Source organism: Callithrix jacchus, chromosome 1 (genome assembly GCF_049354715.1).
Source record: "Callithrix jacchus isolate 240 chromosome 1, calJac240_pri, whole genome shotgun sequence".
Classification (NCBI taxonomy): Eukaryota; Metazoa; Chordata; class Mammalia; order Primates; family Cebidae; genus Callithrix; species Callithrix jacchus.
This window is the reverse complement of record NC_133502.1, coordinates 16,247,475-16,265,463: the sequence shown is the minus strand read 5'-3', so window position 1 is coordinate 16,265,463 and position 17,989 is coordinate 16,247,475. Positions and strand designations below refer to the sequence as shown.

The window sequence follows — 17,989 nt, the reverse complement described above, 5'->3', positions numbered from 1 at the left end:
CTGGAAAAATGGACCTCGTGGAGCTACAGACTACAACAATAGTTACTAGGGGTGGGAAGGGGGCAGGGATAAATACAGGTGGGTTAATGGGAATGAACACAGATAGAAGGCGTAAGTTCTAGTGTTCCATTGCATGGTAGGGTGACTTTAAGATATATTTCAAAAGTGCTAGAAGATTTGAAACGTTCCTAACATAAAGAAATGATCAATATTTGATGTGATGGATGTCTTAAATACCCTGATTTGTTCACTACACATTGTATGCATATATCAAAATATGTTTCCCATCAATATGTACAATTATGTGTCAATAAAAATATTTTAATGATAGTGTTAATTTGATCATCTACATGGTGTAGAGCAGAAATATGTGCTTCTAGGGAAAATACAGATGTATTTTTTTACTTCAGTGTGATAAATTCTCAGTTATGAAAGTGTTGCTGTAATCCTCTTATTTTGCAGATTTGTTTAGGTATAACTAGTATCTGGGGAAAATTAAAACTAGGTTTTAGATGGTTTTATAGAAGTTAATCAAAAGCTGTTTGTGTTGTGTCAGAAATGTACTGAATTCAGTGACTTTGCCACTGATAGGGTTGCACATTGTGTGTGTGTGTGTGTGTGTGTGTGTGTTTGTATTACATGATCTACACAGATTTTCTTAAGTAGTTTATTCATAATTGTCATGTGCTGTGCACATAAGCCCTGTTAGTTATAGAGGTTAAAATGCAAGTACAGCATTAACATGTCTTTTATTTTTCCATTTTTTCCTCCCAGGTAATTTAGCCCAAGCTGAAGCAGTTGGAAGAGAGGCACTGGGATTAATACCTAATGATCACTCTCTCATGTTCTCGTTGGCAAACGTGCTGGGGAAATCCCAGAAATACAAGGTGCGTAAACCGCAGGCTGTGATTTCTTGCAGTTAATGCCAGCATCTGACAGAAGCCGTAAGTGTTACTTCTGCCCAGTTAAATTCGGAATCAGGCCAAAACAGTGGCAGCGGTGCACCAGTGTGGCTTGGCCAGTTTGTTCCCTAGAAAAGTTGCTTCAAAGACAGGGATATGGGGCCAAACCCAGTGTCCTTTCTCATCAGAATTAACCACCGTTGTTCACACGTGGAGAGAGGGAGAGGGGCCCAAGGAAAAGGGCAGAGCAGGCAGGGAGCTGTGGAATGGCTGAAGTCAGTGGCCTGGCAGGCTGGTGCAGGAGGATTCTAGGCAGCCACGGTGCATCCCCAGAGGTACCCCTGCCCTGGCACAACGGGGTTAGCCTCTATCACTTGCACGTGGGCTGGAGCTCTGGGTTTTATCTGCAGAGTCTGTCTTCTGCACAAAAGAATAACCGGCCCATGGAGAATGCATGACTAGTTCTTGCTGCTTCCAGAGTTTTCTTTATCTGAGTTATACAGGCCATCATCAAGGCCCACAGTTTTCTGACCAACAAAAACCACAAGATACTAAATCTTGCTCCAGTTGGCAGCCAAGGTAGAGCAGGAATAGGCTGTGCATAACTCCCTGTGTGTTGAAGGGAACTGGTTGTAAACTTTGTCTATTAGACACTGAAGGAGCTTGTTAAAGCAGAGATGCCCAGGTTCTCCCTGCAAGGGATTGTCTTCGTGGGTTAGGTCAGATCAGGAAACAGCATTTTTAGCTAGCATCCTGGGTGTTGAACACAGATACCACAGAAGCAGTGCTTTAGTCCTTTCTTAAGAGAAATAATTTCTTTCAGAATCAGGGGCTATATCTTATTTCGATCACTTAGCCTGTGTGTAAGTCCTAAAGGCAGCGCTAGCTAATAGCTTTTAAGTAGTTAAGTAATTGTAAGATGATGGAATGCATCCCTCATTTGGCCCTCAATTTGTTATTCACTTCTCTTTTTCTGTTTATACATGTTATCAGTATAATTTTCGATAATAGTAAGATAATTTCATGCATTTCTGTAGTTTTACAATGTCGGGGAGTTGAATAGCTTCACTATATACATGTTTTAAATTTCTAGATTTTGCTCCAGAAATAGCTTTTTGAAGAGGGTTTAGTTCTATTTTTTATGAATCTACTTGTGTAGCAGGGGAAGGAGGGGAGGTTTATAGGTTTCCCTTGTAATGACCTTTCCAGCCATCTGTCAGCCTGGGACAGGTCCCAAGTCTCAGTTCTCCTCCAGTGACCCAGCTACAGCGAGTCTTCTTGAAGCTTGGCTTATGTAATCATTGTATTGATTTTTCTATTATCCCATAGTCTGTAAACTGCTGGAATTTCTGTTAAGGAGATAGAAACCAGAGTTCATTTGGCTTCCACTTCACATTGTTCTTTCTTTTCCCCCTTCAAATAAAGTAGAAAATACTCTATAAAGCAGAATGGAGAAATCAGCTTCCTCTTTCTCTACATATTTTGCATTTTAATTATCAAGGCCAAGGCACTAGGCCTAAGATAAGGAAACAGATGATGAAATCTGCAACACAGAACTCACGATGATCTCTTCAGCAGCTACCAAGTGTGGGGACCTGATGTGACTTCCTGAGCCATGGCATCAGCCACCAAGCAAGCGTTCAATGTATTTTTTTAATTAAGGGTTTGAATTTTAAACAACTATTTAGGTTTTCCTCTCATATGCAAAAACGATACCGGTTGCTAATGGTCAGCTGCATCTCTGGCAGTGCTTGTTTCAGGATGTAGTGAAAGGGCCTGTTTCCTGGCAGGGCACTGGACAGGATGTTCCAGAGAAGAGGGATGTGGCAGTGAGTTGTAGGGCCCCCAGCCCAGCTATCTTGACGGCAGGGCAGTTGTCTGCTGCCCAAAAACTTACTTTTTACCCATGCTCTTGCTGTTTTATATATTATGCACTTGGTAAATCTCTTAGAAAGCCTGGAGGCTTCTTGAGGTTGGAGCTGAGCCTTCAGTCCTGGTTTGGTATCTCCATTGCTGTCGGGCAGTTACGAAGCACCCAGTTAAGTAGTTGTAAAATGATCAAATGCATCTCTCATTTGGCCCTGAAATGTTCAGGCTTCCAGAACCTGTTTTGAGATGTTGATGTGCAGAGTCGGTGTTCTCATTATATCTGTGGTTCTAGGCACCTTTTTTTTTTTTTGAGGAGTCTCACTCTGTCTGTTGCTCAGGCTGAAGTACAGTGACAGGATCTTGGCTCACTGGAAGCTCCACCTCCCAGGTTCAAGCGATTCTTCTGCCTTAGCCTCCTGAGTAGCTGGGACTACAGATGCATGCCACCACACCCAGCTAGTTTTTTATATTTTTTAAGTAGAGATGGGGTTTCACCATGTTAGCCAGGATGGTCTCCATCTCTTGACCTCATGATCCACCTGCCTCACCCTCCGAAAGTGCCAGGATTACGGGCGTGAGCCACTGCGCCCAGCCCTAGACACCATTTAATCCCATCTGAGCAGTCCTTTTTAAAACCTAACTGCAGTCACTTAGCCTCTCTGGGCCTCAGTTTGTTCATTTGTAAAATGGAGATCGTGATCTGCCCAACCTCTTGACAGGGTGATACAAAAACATAATTTGCAACTCTCAGTGGTTCATATGCATATACATATATATACACGTACATATGTATTTTTAAATTTAATGATCGTTCAGTGACTCTCTAGGTATCGTTAAAATGTATTTGAATTTATATTACTTCTTGCCATTTAATTTCCAATTTCAGGCTAATGTGGTAAAGCAAAAATAGAAAAGGAATGTTTTTCAGTGCTTACAGCATTGCTTCCTGTGCTGATTTCTTTTTCTGAAGTGGTAATTCCAATGGGCCTGTAGCTTAAGAGCCGCTTATGTTGATAGAGTCAGTTTCCCAAACTTCAGACATTTATGTCACACCTTTATGATTTTTTATTTTTTGACACATCTAGATGTTACCTTACTTATTTACTTGATATTTTTATTTAAATAGATTTTTAACATGATTATATTTAAAAGAGAAACATTGCATCATTACTATAAATACAGGGTAACTGAAAGTGAAATAATCATACTAAGTCCCAGCCAGATACTATTGCTGGCCAAGGCTCTAAGTCAGAGGATCAGCCTCTCTCAGCTTCAAGGAGAGATTGGCAGGTGTGTTAGAGGGTGGGACCCACACACCACCACCCAGTGCAGACTTCAGCCCCGATGCAATCAGAAGGAAGAAAGGAGAATAGAGAATAACTCTCTTCCTGTGTGATTCACGGTTTCAACTTCACATCAGGTCACCCGTGTTACCCTTCCTATTCTAGCAGAGGCACAGCGGCCCCTGTGCCCCAGAGCACTCTTGGGTGGCGGCTGTGGCTAAAATGACCTTCACCCACCCGGCTTCCTCGCCCGGACATAGAGACTGGCGCTTGTTTCTACCTAGAGGCACAATTTGCAAGGCTTTTCTCAGTCCCACACCTTTGTTGAATACATTTTGTCTAATACACTTCTGAAAATAATACATTATTTTTCCCCTTTATGCTGAGAAAAAAAAATCCCTGACTCTAAGGTGGGTTTATTTGTTCATTGGCATAAATCAGCTCATTGCCTGGGTCTTTACACATCTAGAGACCTCCACAGATCGATTTATAAACAGTTCACTGCTTTCCTGGATTGGGCCATTGAAAAGCCTGATTTAATAGATGAACATTTCATGGGCTTTGAATACTCACAGGTGCTGCGTTCTAAAGAGGCCCCTCCAATCCCTGCTCCCAGGCCCAGGTACAGGCCCAGGGGCTGCCCCCGTGACCTGGAGAGAGCCAGGCCACCCTTCACCTCCCCTCAAACCAGCTCTTCCTCCTGACACACCTTCTTTTGTCCATGTAGTGGTGTGTTTCTGTTGCCCTGACTTGGAAATCTTGACTCATGTTCCTCCCTTGTCCCCTGGCCCAGTGCTCTCTGTTCTTCCTCATCCCGGTTCCTTCACACTGGCCTCCTGCAGAGTTTGGGCCCCACCCTGCTGAGAGCAGTGACCCTCTAACAGTCAACTCTGAGCCCTTCCCTGTCTTCCACACCACTGTGTCCCCCAAACCACTATCTCCTTGACGTCCTGAATGATGTTTGCCCTCACAGGCCGTCTGAGAAGTCAGCTGAATTAATACATGAATTTAGCAACCCTAGAAACCTCCTAACTGTATCCCTAACCATTTCTCTCTAATTAATACTTCTTCATTTACAGGTAGGGAAGCATTTTTAAGTAGATGTGGTTCCCTGACCTTTCTCTGTCTCAAGTTTTAGGTTTTAAATGGAAATGTTTGAAAATCATCAGAGACAGCCTAGTGACTCAGAAACCACTGCAAAAACTACACAATCCATTTGACGTTTTTTCTGCAGCCTTCCTGATACAGCTGGAGTCTGACCCTCTTGGAAGGAGTTTCAGCCCCTGAAACTTGGAATGTAGACACTGACTTTGGACTGACACCCCATATGTTGTCCTGATGTCTTGAGTCCCTCTTGGATGACATTTCTGAAATACAAGTGTTTCTCTGCCAGCTCTGTCTAAAAGGTCATGGTTTTGGAGATGGTCACCCACATTCCCAGCCGATTTCTCAGGAGTATGATGGGCCACAATGGGGCAAAGGAACTGGTGGTCTTGCACATTATAAAATGCACAGTCCCAGATTTGGGAAGCCCACCTGGAGAAATTCATGTGTGACCCAGATAGAAGGCACAAAAACTCCCCACGCCAACAGATTTGGTTGGTTAAGCTCAGTGTGTGATACTGATTTTCTTTTTTTTTTTTTGAGTCTTGCTCTGTCGCCCAGGTGGAGTACAGTGATGCAATCTTGGCTTACTGCAGCCTCTGCCTCCCCGTTCAAGTGATTCTCCTGCCTCGGCCTCCTGAGTAGCTGAGATTAAAGGCCTGCACCATCACGCCTGGCTTTTTTTTGTATTTTTAGTAGGGATGGGGTTTCTCACTGTATTGGCCAGACTGGTCTCAAAACTCCTGGCTTCAAGTGATCTGCCCACCTTGACCATCCAAAGGATTGGGATTTCAGGCATAAGCCACCACGCCCAGCATGTGATATTGATTAAAACATGCTTCCCTTTAGGAATGTGTAGGTGGGTGGAGTGAACAGTGCCCCGCCACCCCCGCCCCAGGGCACATGTCAATAAAAACAGATAGGCATCTTTATTTCTCAGCATTATGGTAGAAAGGGACCAGCCAGCCAACAGTTTTTAGCAGTGATCAGGGTAGGAAGACACTGCCCTGCTTCTTAGTAGCCAGGTTGGAAGTGAGTATGACTTGGAAGAAATGCAAGGCCGCTCAAGAATCAATTCACACCCATCAGGGGCATTTGGTCATGGTCATGTCCGGTACTGCAACAATGTAGATGACAGGTGGCCATTCCTTCCTCATTTTCTGCTCATTCTTTCCAGATGAATGGGGCTGCTTCTGGGCTGCCCAGCATGTTGTAGGTTCTTGGGGGAGAGGAAATGGCCCTCGACTCCTACCCCGAGAGCTCTAGAAGTCAGTTTCCTGGTACTGGCTGGAAGTGGCATTGGTGTGGGTGTGCTCCAGGACTCAGCCCTCTCCTGTTCCCCAGGCCTCCTGTCATCCTCACACACCCTGCCCTGGGTGACTTGCATAACGCTGCAGAAGTCCAACCACTGCAGGGAGGCAGGTGGTGGCACTGACGAGCATGTCCATCCCCTCTCTGCAGCCACCACTCCCTCCTGCTGCCCTTCTGAATATTTCTGGAGGAATGCAGTGATACAAAAAGAGAAGTTTGGAAACCGTAGGTGATAAAACTGGGAACCGCTTGGGCTTCATGTACAACAAAGAGCTTCCTTTTTATGTTTTTCATTTTTTTAGGAATCTGAAGCTTTATTCCTCAAGGCAATTAAAGCGAATCCAAATACTGCAAGTTACCATGGTAATTTGGGTAAGAAAAATGTTCAACTTGAATCGTTGAAATTCTTTGTTACTTTAATCAAGTGGGTGCATGTCTATAAAATTAAAGTTGGGACAGTAGTTTTTTTCAAAGCTACCCTGGCTTTAAAATTTGGTTCTGTTATTACATTAGAAAGATAGCAAAGTGACAACCACACTTTCAAATCTTAATCACATGACCAGAACAGCCGAAAAGTTGCCCACTCTGTTTATCACCTTCTCATGAGTAAACTCAGATTGTCCTTCTTTGTGTTAAACTGAGAAAGATGAGATTGGCTTAAGAGAACGAGGCTATGGTTAGGAAGAGTTCTCCTACTAAATTAATCATAGGTGCTTTGGAACTTGCCATTGAACTTACCTCCTTTTCCTTCCTTCTTACAGAGTAGACCTTCCCCTTCTAGCCTGGTATTTCTTATAGCCCCTTATGCCTTGGCTAACATGCATTTATAATCATTTATTCCCTAGAATTCATTTCTTGCATTTTTGCATCTCCATGGTTAAGATGTTTAGAACATAGCATGTTGATGTTAGAATGCTCAGTCACAGAAATGTTTTGCACCAAAGCTGTTCTCTACCAACTCTGACTGAAGCTTCTCTTCACAAAAGTCAGAAAGCATCCACAAGTGATCTTCTGCCCATATGGAAAGTTAGTTTTACTAACAAAATCACTGTAATGATCAGAGGCTAATCATCCAAATGATTAGGTTTATTGTAACTATCATTTTAGGGTCAGCTCTTGATATTAGACCTTATTTCCAACTGGCCCCAAAAAGCTGTCACTTCACCAATGATGTAGGGAAATATCTCTTTAAAATAAACATCTGAACTTCTGCATAGTCAGGCAGGCAGTACCTAGCATCCATCACCCCTCCGCCCACACCCAGCCTGGCTTCCTGGAACTTTCACGGCAGCACTGAGACATTGAATGTACTCTTCTTTTTACTTCTTTATGTAATAATGTGACTGTAGGCAGATGTACCTTATCTAGTGCTCTGAAGAGCCCCAGGAGTAACTGGCAGTAGTTAAATGGATAATCACCAGGGAGTGTGATTACAGTAAATAAGGTTTCAGTACAAACAATATTGTTTTATACAATTGACTTTTGAAAACTGTTTACAGAGGATCTGTAATATTTCTTTGTCCAAGAGGATAGGAATATGGCACATTACTCAGAAGCATTCCCAGTGAAATTCATCTCCTGCTATTTCAGCTGTGCTTTATCATCGCTGGGGACATCTAGACTTGGCCAAGAAACACTATGAAATTTCCCTGCAGCTTGACCCCACGGCACCAGGAACTAAGGAGAATTATGGTCTGCTAAGAAGAAAGCTAGAACAAATGCAAAAGAAAGATGTCTGATCCTTTTTCCTTCGTGTTTTGAGTTTGAGCGTGTGTGTGCATGAGGCATATCATTAATAGTATGTGGTTACATTTAACCATTTTAAAGTCTTAGGCATGTTATTTATTTTATTGATGTTTCTATGAAAACAAAGACATGCAAAAAGATTACAGCACCAGCAACATACTCTTGAATGCTTGATGTGACTTTTGCATTGAAATTGTATTTTTTCAGACAACTCAAATGTAATTCTAAAATTCCAAAAAGTCGTCTTTTTTTAATTAAACAGAAAAAGAGAAAAAATTATCTTGAGCAACTTTTAGTAGAATTGAACATACATTTAGGATCTGAGCCTCGTCATGTATGGACCAGCACTACTAAACTTCAGTTACGGCAGAGAAAGGACAGACTGACTCCTACAGTTTGTGTAAATAATGAACATGTCTGTATATTAGCATTTTTATTTAATGACAAAACAAATTAAGATTCTTGTTTTTTATCCCTTTTTTTAAACAATATACTGTGAACTTCGTTTGTAAGGAAATATTTATTTGTACTTTTATGTTTTGAATAGGGCAGATAATTGAATGAGGAATGGAAATTTTAACAGTATATGTATTTGCTTTTCCCCATAGGAAGAAATTGACTCTTGCAGTAGTTTTTGGATGCTCTGACTTGTGCAATTTCAATATATAGGAGGTTATATATAATATTTTACATAGACAGTTACTATCAATAGAAAGTTGAAGCCCCACTTAAGGCAAGAGCAGGCAGCCTCACATCTTTACTTTTGTTACATCCAGGGTTAAGAGAGCAACACATCTGTGTAAGCTGCTTTTTACTGTTTTTAACTGTAAAGCCATTTTCCATTCTACTTAATGAAACTACAGACATTGCTCTATCCAGAAAATGCAAAATTTTCTCTCAAATGGAGGCACATTCGGAGAATATTTGGTATTTTAGGAACTGAGTTGTTCCTGCTGTTTTATTTCATCCAAACAATGTATTTTTCTTTGTATGCTGTTTACCGAATGATTTATGCAATCTCTATATAATTTCTTACGCAGTAAAATTATTATACAAACTAGCATGAAAATGTCATATTGCCTTCTTAATCAATGATTTTTAAGTAGTGTACTTTGTATCCTCCTTTACCTTAAAATGAAATCAAAGTGACCAGATCATCTTTTATGTGGCTTCTGTTTGACTTGGGGACCATTTCATAGAATTGCAGTACAGCGTTAACCAGGTTCAGAGAACAGAATGACCAGATCCACACTGGGAGGAATTTGATTCTCTGGACTCACTTTTTGGGGCAGACCTGTGTAGAGTTGTAAGTTAGTAATTGTAACTTCTGGTGGTTGAAGTATATCAAGAAATAAAGTGCTGTGTTTCAAATATTTCTTTTTCTTTTTTTTTTTTTTTTGAGATGGAGTCTTGCTCTGCTGGAGTGCAGTGGCCCCATCTCAGCTCACTGCAACCTCCACCTCTCAGGTTCAAGTGATCCTCCAGCCTCAGCCTCCCGAGTAGCTGGGATTACAGGCATGCACCAGCTCACCTGGCTAATTTTTGTATTTTTAGTAGAGACGGGGTTTCACCATGTTGGCCAGGCTGGTCTCAAACTCCTGACCTCAAGTTATCCACCCTCCCCAACCTCCCAAAATGCTAGGATTACAGGTATGAGCCACCACATGCAGCCTTCAAATATTTCTTAAATGGTCCCAAAACAACAGTAATAATTTATAGCTCTCTTTAGTGGCAAAGACCAACTTTCTCTTATTTATGTTCTTATAGTGCTTCACTGGTAATATAATAGATGCACTGTATGCTTTGTTGACTTTTAAAAGCAGATTTCTTTTTTTGAAACAATGCTTGTCTATTCAGAGTAAAGAAAAAATTTCTTAGAAAAGCCCCTTCAGGATTCTTTTTTTTTTTTTTTGGTACCTATTCTAAAACTAGTGTCAAATCAAGATGTGTAAATCTGGATCCCTGCCTACTGATAAATTCCCTTAGCTTTCACTGCTTCAGCTCCCAGCATTTCCATTATAGCTGTTTTCTTTCCAGAGAGCACAGTGATTGCTTTGATTGATATTTCAGGAAGTCTCTGATCTCCGCAGATTCTGGAAGCATACCACGCTGGCTCTCTTTTCTTCTTTTTCCATCTTAAGGGAGCCACCCTCTTTGTTTCTTGGGCTTCCTGTCCAACCAGACTGAAGTAGAAGGCCGCCTGGCAGTTCTTCTCTTATTTGGTGTCTTTTACTATTTTAATGTTTTTATTGCTAATGACAGTTGGGAGGCAGGAGTCAAAACAAACATGGGGAAGTCGCAAGTGTGGGAAATCTCATCATCCTTCTTTTCCTTGATAGCAAACATCATCGAATCTGGAAAGAGGGTTGGAGTTGGGTGTTGGTTTGTTGGGTGGTTTCATATGTACCACATATGAGAATGCAATGCTTCTTTCCTATTCTTGTTTGGATTTTTAAAAATTTAAATGCAGGTTTACATTCGTTTCTCTACAAGTTCATCCTGTCAGACATAGCCCACAGGCCTTGACTGGCCCCGGTGAGGTTCTCGTTCTATCATGTGGCTTACAGATGTTCTTTTCCTTTCTTTTCTTTTCTTTTTTGAGCCAGGGTGTCGCTCTGTCCCCCACACTGAAGTGCAGTGGTGCGATCTTGGCTCACTGCAGCCTCTGCCTCTCTCCCGGGTTCAAGTGATTCTCCCACCTCAGCCTCCTAAGTAGCTGGGATTACAGGCACACACCACCATGCCTGGATAATTTTTATATTTTTTGTAGAGACGGGGTTTTGTCACGTTGCCCAGGCTGGTCTCAAACTCCTGGCCTCAAGTGACCTGCCTGCCCTGGCTTCCCAAAGTGCTGGGATTATAGGTATGATCCACCGCACCTGGCCATTCTTTACATTTTATTTCATATTATTGACAAAATATCAGAACAGGGAGAGCCCTGCACCAAAGCACTGGACATCTATTTCCATAGTCACACCCAACCAGCCTGGACTTCGGGGTGAGAAAACCCAGACTTGGACCTTGTGTTCTCCCACTGCGGTATCACAGGTAAGGCACTGAGCATTGCTCAAACCCATTTCTTATCTCTACAGTGGGGATAAGACGATTTCTCATAGCCATAACAGAGAGCCTAGAGATCCTCCATAAGTGATAGGTTGAATTTTTGAAAGAGGGTCTTTGTTGGGAGTAGACAGATTTGGCCTTAGATACCCTTACTCCCCATTCACCCAACACATACTAAGGGTCTGCTATGTACCAGATACTATCTTAGGCTGTCTAATTACTAAGTGGGTGGAAGAGGTCATGGTCTCTTATCCTCAGCAGTGGACAGTCCAGTGAGAAAAAAATTATGATCAAAGAGTCGTATGAGGAGAGAGGCCTGTTCTAACTTGGAGAGAGGAAAGGGCTCCCTGGGGAGGTGGCTTCAGATGGAGATTGATAGGCAGGGGGAGGAAGGTCACTCCAGGCTGATGTTCCCCAGGCGGGGGGCATTTGGCAATACCTGGGGATACTTTTGATAGTTACAACTGATTGGAAAGTGCTGGTGCGGGGAGATGCTGCTGCTGGACATGCGGTATGTGCAGGACAACCCCCACAAAAATCACCTGGCCCAAAACACCAGTAGTCCCAAGGCTGAGAAAACCCTGACCACATGGAAGCAACAGCATCTGCAAAGGCCCTGCCATGAGAAAGATGAACTCCGAGGAGGCTGGGGAGGGTGCTTGAGAAGGCTGGCCTTGGTGATGAGCCAGCTCATACAGGGTTCACAGACCACGTGGTGCTTACCTTAAACTGGGGGAGAATCCAAAGCAGGTCAGTGACATGATCCAAGTTAGTGAGGTTTTGACAAGGTCACTCGGCTGCTGGTGAGAAGGGAACTGGAGAGAGGCTAGGAGGATGTGAGCAGAGCACCCAAGAGACCATCCCAGGTGTCCAGCGTTGAGATGAAGGTAACCCTGTGCAGCCCAGTGGCAGTGAGGCTGCAGAAATGTGGACGGATGGGAGTAATGATAAGGAGTCAATCAACTAGTGATGGACTGGAAGTGGGTGGTGGGGGGATGAGAGGTGCTAAATGCAATTCAGCACAGAAGCCACTGAGGAAGAAGCTGGTCTTCAACTAGAGAGAGAAGGTTCTTTTTTTATTTTTTATTTATTTATTTTTATTGCATTTTAGGTTTTGGGGTACATGTGCAGAACATGCAAGATAGTTGCATAGGTACACACATGGCAGTGTGTTTTGCTGCCTTCCTCCCCTTCACCCACATTTGGCATTTCTCCCCATGCTATCCCTCCCCAGCTCTCCCCCTTGCTGTCCCTCCCCTATTACCCCCAATAGACCCCAGTGTGTAGTACTCCCTTCCCTGTGTCCATGTGTTCTCATTTTTCATCACCCGCCTATGAGTGAGAACATGCGGTATTTCATTCTCTGTTCTTGTGTCAGGTTGCTGAGAATGATGTTCTCCAGATTCATCCATGTCCCTACAAAGGACACGAACTCATCATTTTTGATTGCTGCATAATAATCCATGGTGTATATGTGCCACATTTTCCCAGTCCAGTCTATCATCGATGGGCATTTGGGTTGGTTCCAGGTCTTTGCTGTTGTAAACAGTGCTGCAATGAACATTCGTGTGCATGTGTCCTTATAGTAGAACGATTTATAGAAAAAGAGGGAACGCTTCACGAATTTGTGTGTCATCCTTTCGCAGGGGCCATGCTAATCTTCTCTGTATCGTTCCAATTTTAGTATATGTGCTGCCGAAGCGAGCACGAGAAGGTTCTTGAGAAGAAACAAGAGATAGAGCCCCAAATCACCTGTTTGGCCCTACAAAAGAGGAAATAGGGCTCCTGTATGTTATGAGGTCCAGATGGGAACAGATGTAGGCACCTCTGCACACATACAGTTGGCTAAGGCCCAGTTGCAGCATTCAGTGGTCATATTACAAGAAGTTCCACCTCTCCGACTCTCAACTTCTTCACATTAAAAAAAAAAAAAAAAAAAAAAAAAAAAAGGCCGGGTGCGGTGGCTCAAGCCTGTAATCCCAGCACTTTGGGAGGCCGAGGTGGGTGGATCACAAGGTAAAGAGATCGAGACCATCCTGGTCAACATGGTGAAACCCTGTCTCTACTAAAAACACAAAAAATTAGCTGGGCATGGTGGCGCACACCTGTAATCCCAGCTACTCGGGAGGCTGAGGCAGGAGAATTGCCTGAATCCAGGAGGCGGAGGTTGTGGTGAGCCGAGATCGTGCCATTGCACTCTAGCCTGGGTAACAAGAGCGAAACTCCGTCTCAAAAGAAAAAAGGCCAGGTGCAGTGGTTAACACCTATAATCCCAGCACTTCAGGAGGCCAAAGCGGGTGGATAACCTGAGGTTAGGAGTTCGAAACCAGCCTGACGAATATGGTGAAACGCTGTCTCTACTAAAAATACAAAAATTAGCCAGGCATGATGGTGGGCGCCTGTAGTTCCAGCTACTTGAGAAGCTGAGACAGGAGAATTGCTTGAATCCAGGAGGTGGAGATTGCAGTGAGCTGAGATCACACCACTGCATTCCATCCTGGGTACCAAAGTGAGACTCCGTCTCAAAAAGATAATTTTTTTTTTTAAAGCAGGTAATGTCTAATTTGCAAGATTGTTGTAAAGATGCAAGTTGATATAAAATGTCTACAGCTGTCCTGTTCAATAAGGTAGCCACTCACCACACGTGGCTGGTGAGCACTTGAAACGTGGCCAGTCCACATCAAGATGTGCTATAAACATAAAATACACACTGGATTTTGAAGACCTGGCATGAAAGATTAATGTGAAATCTCAATAATATTTATATTGATTACATGTTGAAATATTTTAAATACGTTGGGTTAAATAAAACATTAAAATGATTTTCCCCATTTTTTAAACTTTTTAATGTGGCTACCAAATTTAAAATTACATCTATGGCTTGCTTTGGAGTTCACTTGCTATTTCCAATAAGTAGCACTGATCTAGAGTATAGTAGGAAATTGGTATATGGTACCTGCCTCACATCTAATTTGTGTGATTTTTTTTTCTTTTTTTTGAGATGGAGTTTTGCTGTTGTTGCACAGGCTGGAGTGCAATGGCGCCATCTTGGCTCACTGCAACCTTCGCCTCCTGGGTGCAAGTGATTCTACCTTAGCCTCCCTAATAGCTGGGATTACAGGTGCTTACCACCACGTCCAGCTAATTTTTTGTATTTTTAGTAGAGAAGGGATTTCACTCTGTTGGATCAGGCTGATCTCAAACTCCTGACCTCAGGCGATCCGTTCACCTTAGCCTCCCAAAGTGCTGGGATTACCGGCATGAGCCACTGCGCCTGGCCTAATTTGTATTTTTTAAAAGAATATTTATTGCATCTAATTATTTCAATCTAATTAACATTTTCATTCTCGTACTCCTACAAGGTCTATGTTTCTCATCTTTGTCCCTAAGGCTTTCCTAAGTGGACCAGTCTGATGCCCTTTGGAAAATTGGATTCTGCAGGCCTATTGTGACTACATGATTAGCAAACAGCCATAGCTGATGAGGGAGACTCTTCCTTATAGACTAATTATAGCTAATACATGTTGAAAGAATGGAAATTAGGAAATCATTCTTTTTTTTTTTTTCTGGTCCCCAATGAGCCAATTGATTCAAGCAAAGGTCAGCAACAAATAAAATCATTAGATGAAAGTTTGATGGAGAACTGCACTGGAGGGACAAGGTTGTCACCAGCTGAACCCACCAACCAATTTATTTTATTTTATTTTTTTTTGAGATGGAGTCTTGCTCTGTTGCCCAGGCTGTAGTACAATGACACGATCTCTGCTCACTGCAACCTTCGCCTCTGGGTTCAAGTGATCCTCTGCTTCAGCCTCTTCAATAGCTGGGATTACAGGTGCACACCACCACACCTGGCTAAGTTTTGTATTTTTAGAGATGGGTTTTCACCATGTTGGCCAGGCTGATCTTGAACTCCTGACCTCAAGTGATCTGCCTGCCTCGGCCTCCCAAAGTGCAGGAATTACAGGCGTGAGCCACCACACCCAGCCCCACTGACCAATTTCACCATCATTAAGAGTGGGACACCCAGATATGTGTCCCCCACTGTGAATCTGCATAAAGTACATCAAGCCACCCAGGAAGCATCCTTGCTAAAAAAACAAAAAAGGCAGTTCCACCGGAATCTAACCAAATTTGCCTTTTTTAATTCCTAATATTAAATTAAAAAACTGCAAAATGACATTTTTGAAACCATAAATATTAAATTTGTCATGATAATGCTATTATAATTACATAAATATGTGTATTTTTTAGTTAGAAATATATACTAAGTCTGTAGCGGTAAAATAGGAGGTCTGGGATTTGCAGTAACTAAAAGGAAAAGGAAGGGAAAGGAGGAAGGAGAGGAGACAAAGGGAAAGAAAGGAGGATGAATGGATGGATGAATCTCTGCTGATCTTTCCTGACCAAAAAAACCCAAAATGACCCATTCTTGCAAATGACCCATTTCATATTGTCCTCTGGCAAGTCATATTTTTGCCTTTTGAGTAAATCTTGGTGTGTTGTCTTGTTTTTGTTGTTGTTGTTTTTGAGATGGAGTCTCGCTCTGCCGCCAGTGCAGTGGTGTAACCTCATCTCGCTGCAACCTCTGCCTCCCAGGTTCAAGCGATTCTCCTGCCTCAGCCTCCTAAGTAGCTAGGACTACAGGTGCGTGCTACCACACCCAGCTAATCCTTGTAATTTTAGTACAAATGGGGTTTCACCATGTTGGCCAGGATGGTCTTGATCTCTTGACCTCATGATCTGTGGGCCTCAGTCTCGTAAAGTGCTGGGATTACAGGCATGAGCCTTTGCGCCCAGCCTTGGGTAAATCTTTTAAATATTTTCTTTTAATTGCAAATTTTCTGATTTTATTACTTGTTTTGAGTGTCTGCTTATCTTTTCCCTCCCTGGAATCACCATCTAAGTTGCATTTTTTAGAGCTGAGAGCCTCCCTATCCTCTATGAGATATTTACTTAGCTTCTGAAAACATGCCTTCTTGAAGCTTTTGATTCAAGTCTAATTGCACCTGCACAGCTGTTTCTGGTTGGCTTTCACAAATTGACGGGATAGCCACTTTCTCCCGCAGTTGCTATTATTTTCACTTTACCAACACACTTCCAATTGTTGATGAGAAATGGTTTGTGCAGTGGCTCACACCTGTAATCTCAGCACTTTGGAAGGCCAAGGCAGGTGAATCACCTGAGGTCAGGAGTTTGAGACCAGCCTGGCTAACATGGCGAAAACCTGACTCTAGTAAAAAACAATAATTAGCCAGGAGTGGTGGCCCGTTCCTATAAGCCCAGCCACTCGGGAGGCTAAGGCAGGAGAATTGCTTGAACCCGGAGGCAGAGGTTGCAGTGAGCCGAGATTGTGAAACTACATTCCAGCCTGGGCCACAGAGTAAGACTCTGTCTCAAAAAAAAAAAAAAAACAGAAGAAGAAAAAAAAGAAATGGTTCGTTCCAGTTATTTCTCTGAAACTTAGTGGCTTAAAATAATAATTTAATTTGCTCATTGTGATTTATTTTCTTTTTCTTTTTTTGTTTTTTTGAGACAGAGTCTCGCTCTATGGCTCAGGCTGGAATGCAGTGGTGCAAACTCAGCTCACTGCAACCTCCACCTCCTGGATTCAAGTAATTCTCCTGCTTCAGCCTCCTAAGTAGCTGGGATTACAGGTGCATGCCACCATGCCTGGCTAATTTTTGTATTTTTAGTACAGGTGGAATTTTGCCATGTTTGCCAGGCTGGTCTCAAATTCCTGACTTCTGGTGGTCCACCTGCCTCGGCCTCCCAAAGTGCTGGGATTACAGGCATGAGCCACCTTGCCCAGCCTGTGATAGTTGACTTTATATGTCAACTTGACTAGGTAGGTCATGGGGTGCCCAGATATTTGGTCAACCATCATTACCCTGATTAATACATTCGTGCATCTGCAAGTTTGGCTGGATTCATCCCCAGTAGGTCCCCTCTTGCTCCATGCCACGAGCTGGGGTGGCAAAAAGACTGGGACCTGGAATCATCTGTGGTCGTGGTCACTCATGTCTGGCAGTTTGTGCTACTGGTTGTGAGCTCATCTGGAGCTGAGACCTGGAATGCCAACACATGGTCTCTCCATGTGACTGCTTATCCTTCCTCACAGCATGGTGGCTGGGTACCAAGAGAGTCAAGCAGAAACTATGTCAGCTTTTCTGACCTAGCTTTGGCAGTCACAAAGTGTCTCCTGCCACCATCACAGGTCCATTCAGATTCAAGGGGAGGGAACACAGACCCCACTTTTCCATGGAAGGCACGTCAATATCACATTGTAAAAAGACCACATGGAGGGCCGGGCGCGGTGGCTCAAGCCTGTAATCCCAGGACTTTGGGAGGCCGAGGCGGGTAGATCATGAGGTCAAGAGATCGAGACCATCCTGGTCAACATGGTGAAACCCCGTCTCTACTAAAAATACAAAAAATTAGCTGGGCTCGGTGGCGCATGTCTGTAATCCCAGCTACTCGGGAAGCTGAGGCAGGAGAATTGCCTGAACCCAGGAGGCGGAGGTTGCGGTGAGCCGAGATCGCGCCATTGCACTCTAGCCTGGGTAACAGCAGCGAAACTCCGTCTCAAAAAAAAAAAAGACCACATGGAACGGGAAATTTCGTGATGGCATCTTAGAAATCCAATTTCCTTCATAGACCTACGTAGCATCTACCTTCCACTTCTAGACTAGTCTTGGGGAAGTAAACCAT

The 17,989-nt window shown here is 43.1% G+C and overlaps 1 protein-coding gene and 1 non-coding gene across 12 annotated transcripts in view; one reads left to right on the top strand and one right to left on the bottom strand.

Annotated features, from left to right (window-relative positions):
* Positions 1 to 9,369, top strand: part of TMTC4 (transmembrane O-mannosyltransferase targeting cadherins 4) — a 68,434-nt gene extending 59,065 nt beyond the window's left edge. For 8 of the 11 annotated variants that reach the window (XM_035293458.3, XM_078375573.1, XM_008996716.5 and 5 more), the window contains 3 exons: positions 775 to 887; positions 6,772 to 6,841; positions 8,060 to 9,369. In XM_035293458.3, the coding sequence (XP_035149349.1) occupies positions 775 to 887; positions 6,772 to 6,841; positions 8,060 to 8,208 (332 nt within the window). In that variant the 3' untranslated portion in view covers positions 8,209 to 9,369. Of the gene's footprint in view, positions 1 to 774; positions 888 to 6,771; positions 6,842 to 7,995 lie in introns of all 11 variants that reach the window. The other 3 variants (XM_078375590.1, XM_078375481.1, XM_035293439.3) reach the window with 1 other exon arrangement.
* Positions 9,370 to 12,879: 3,510 nt separating this feature from the next.
* On the bottom strand, positions 12,880 to 12,986 carry LOC118148004 (U6 spliceosomal RNA). Its single transcript, XR_004734743.1, has one exon. It is a non-coding gene; the product is annotated as a U6 spliceosomal RNA (small nuclear RNA).
* Between the last annotated feature and the right edge of the window lie 5,003 nt (positions 12,987 to 17,989).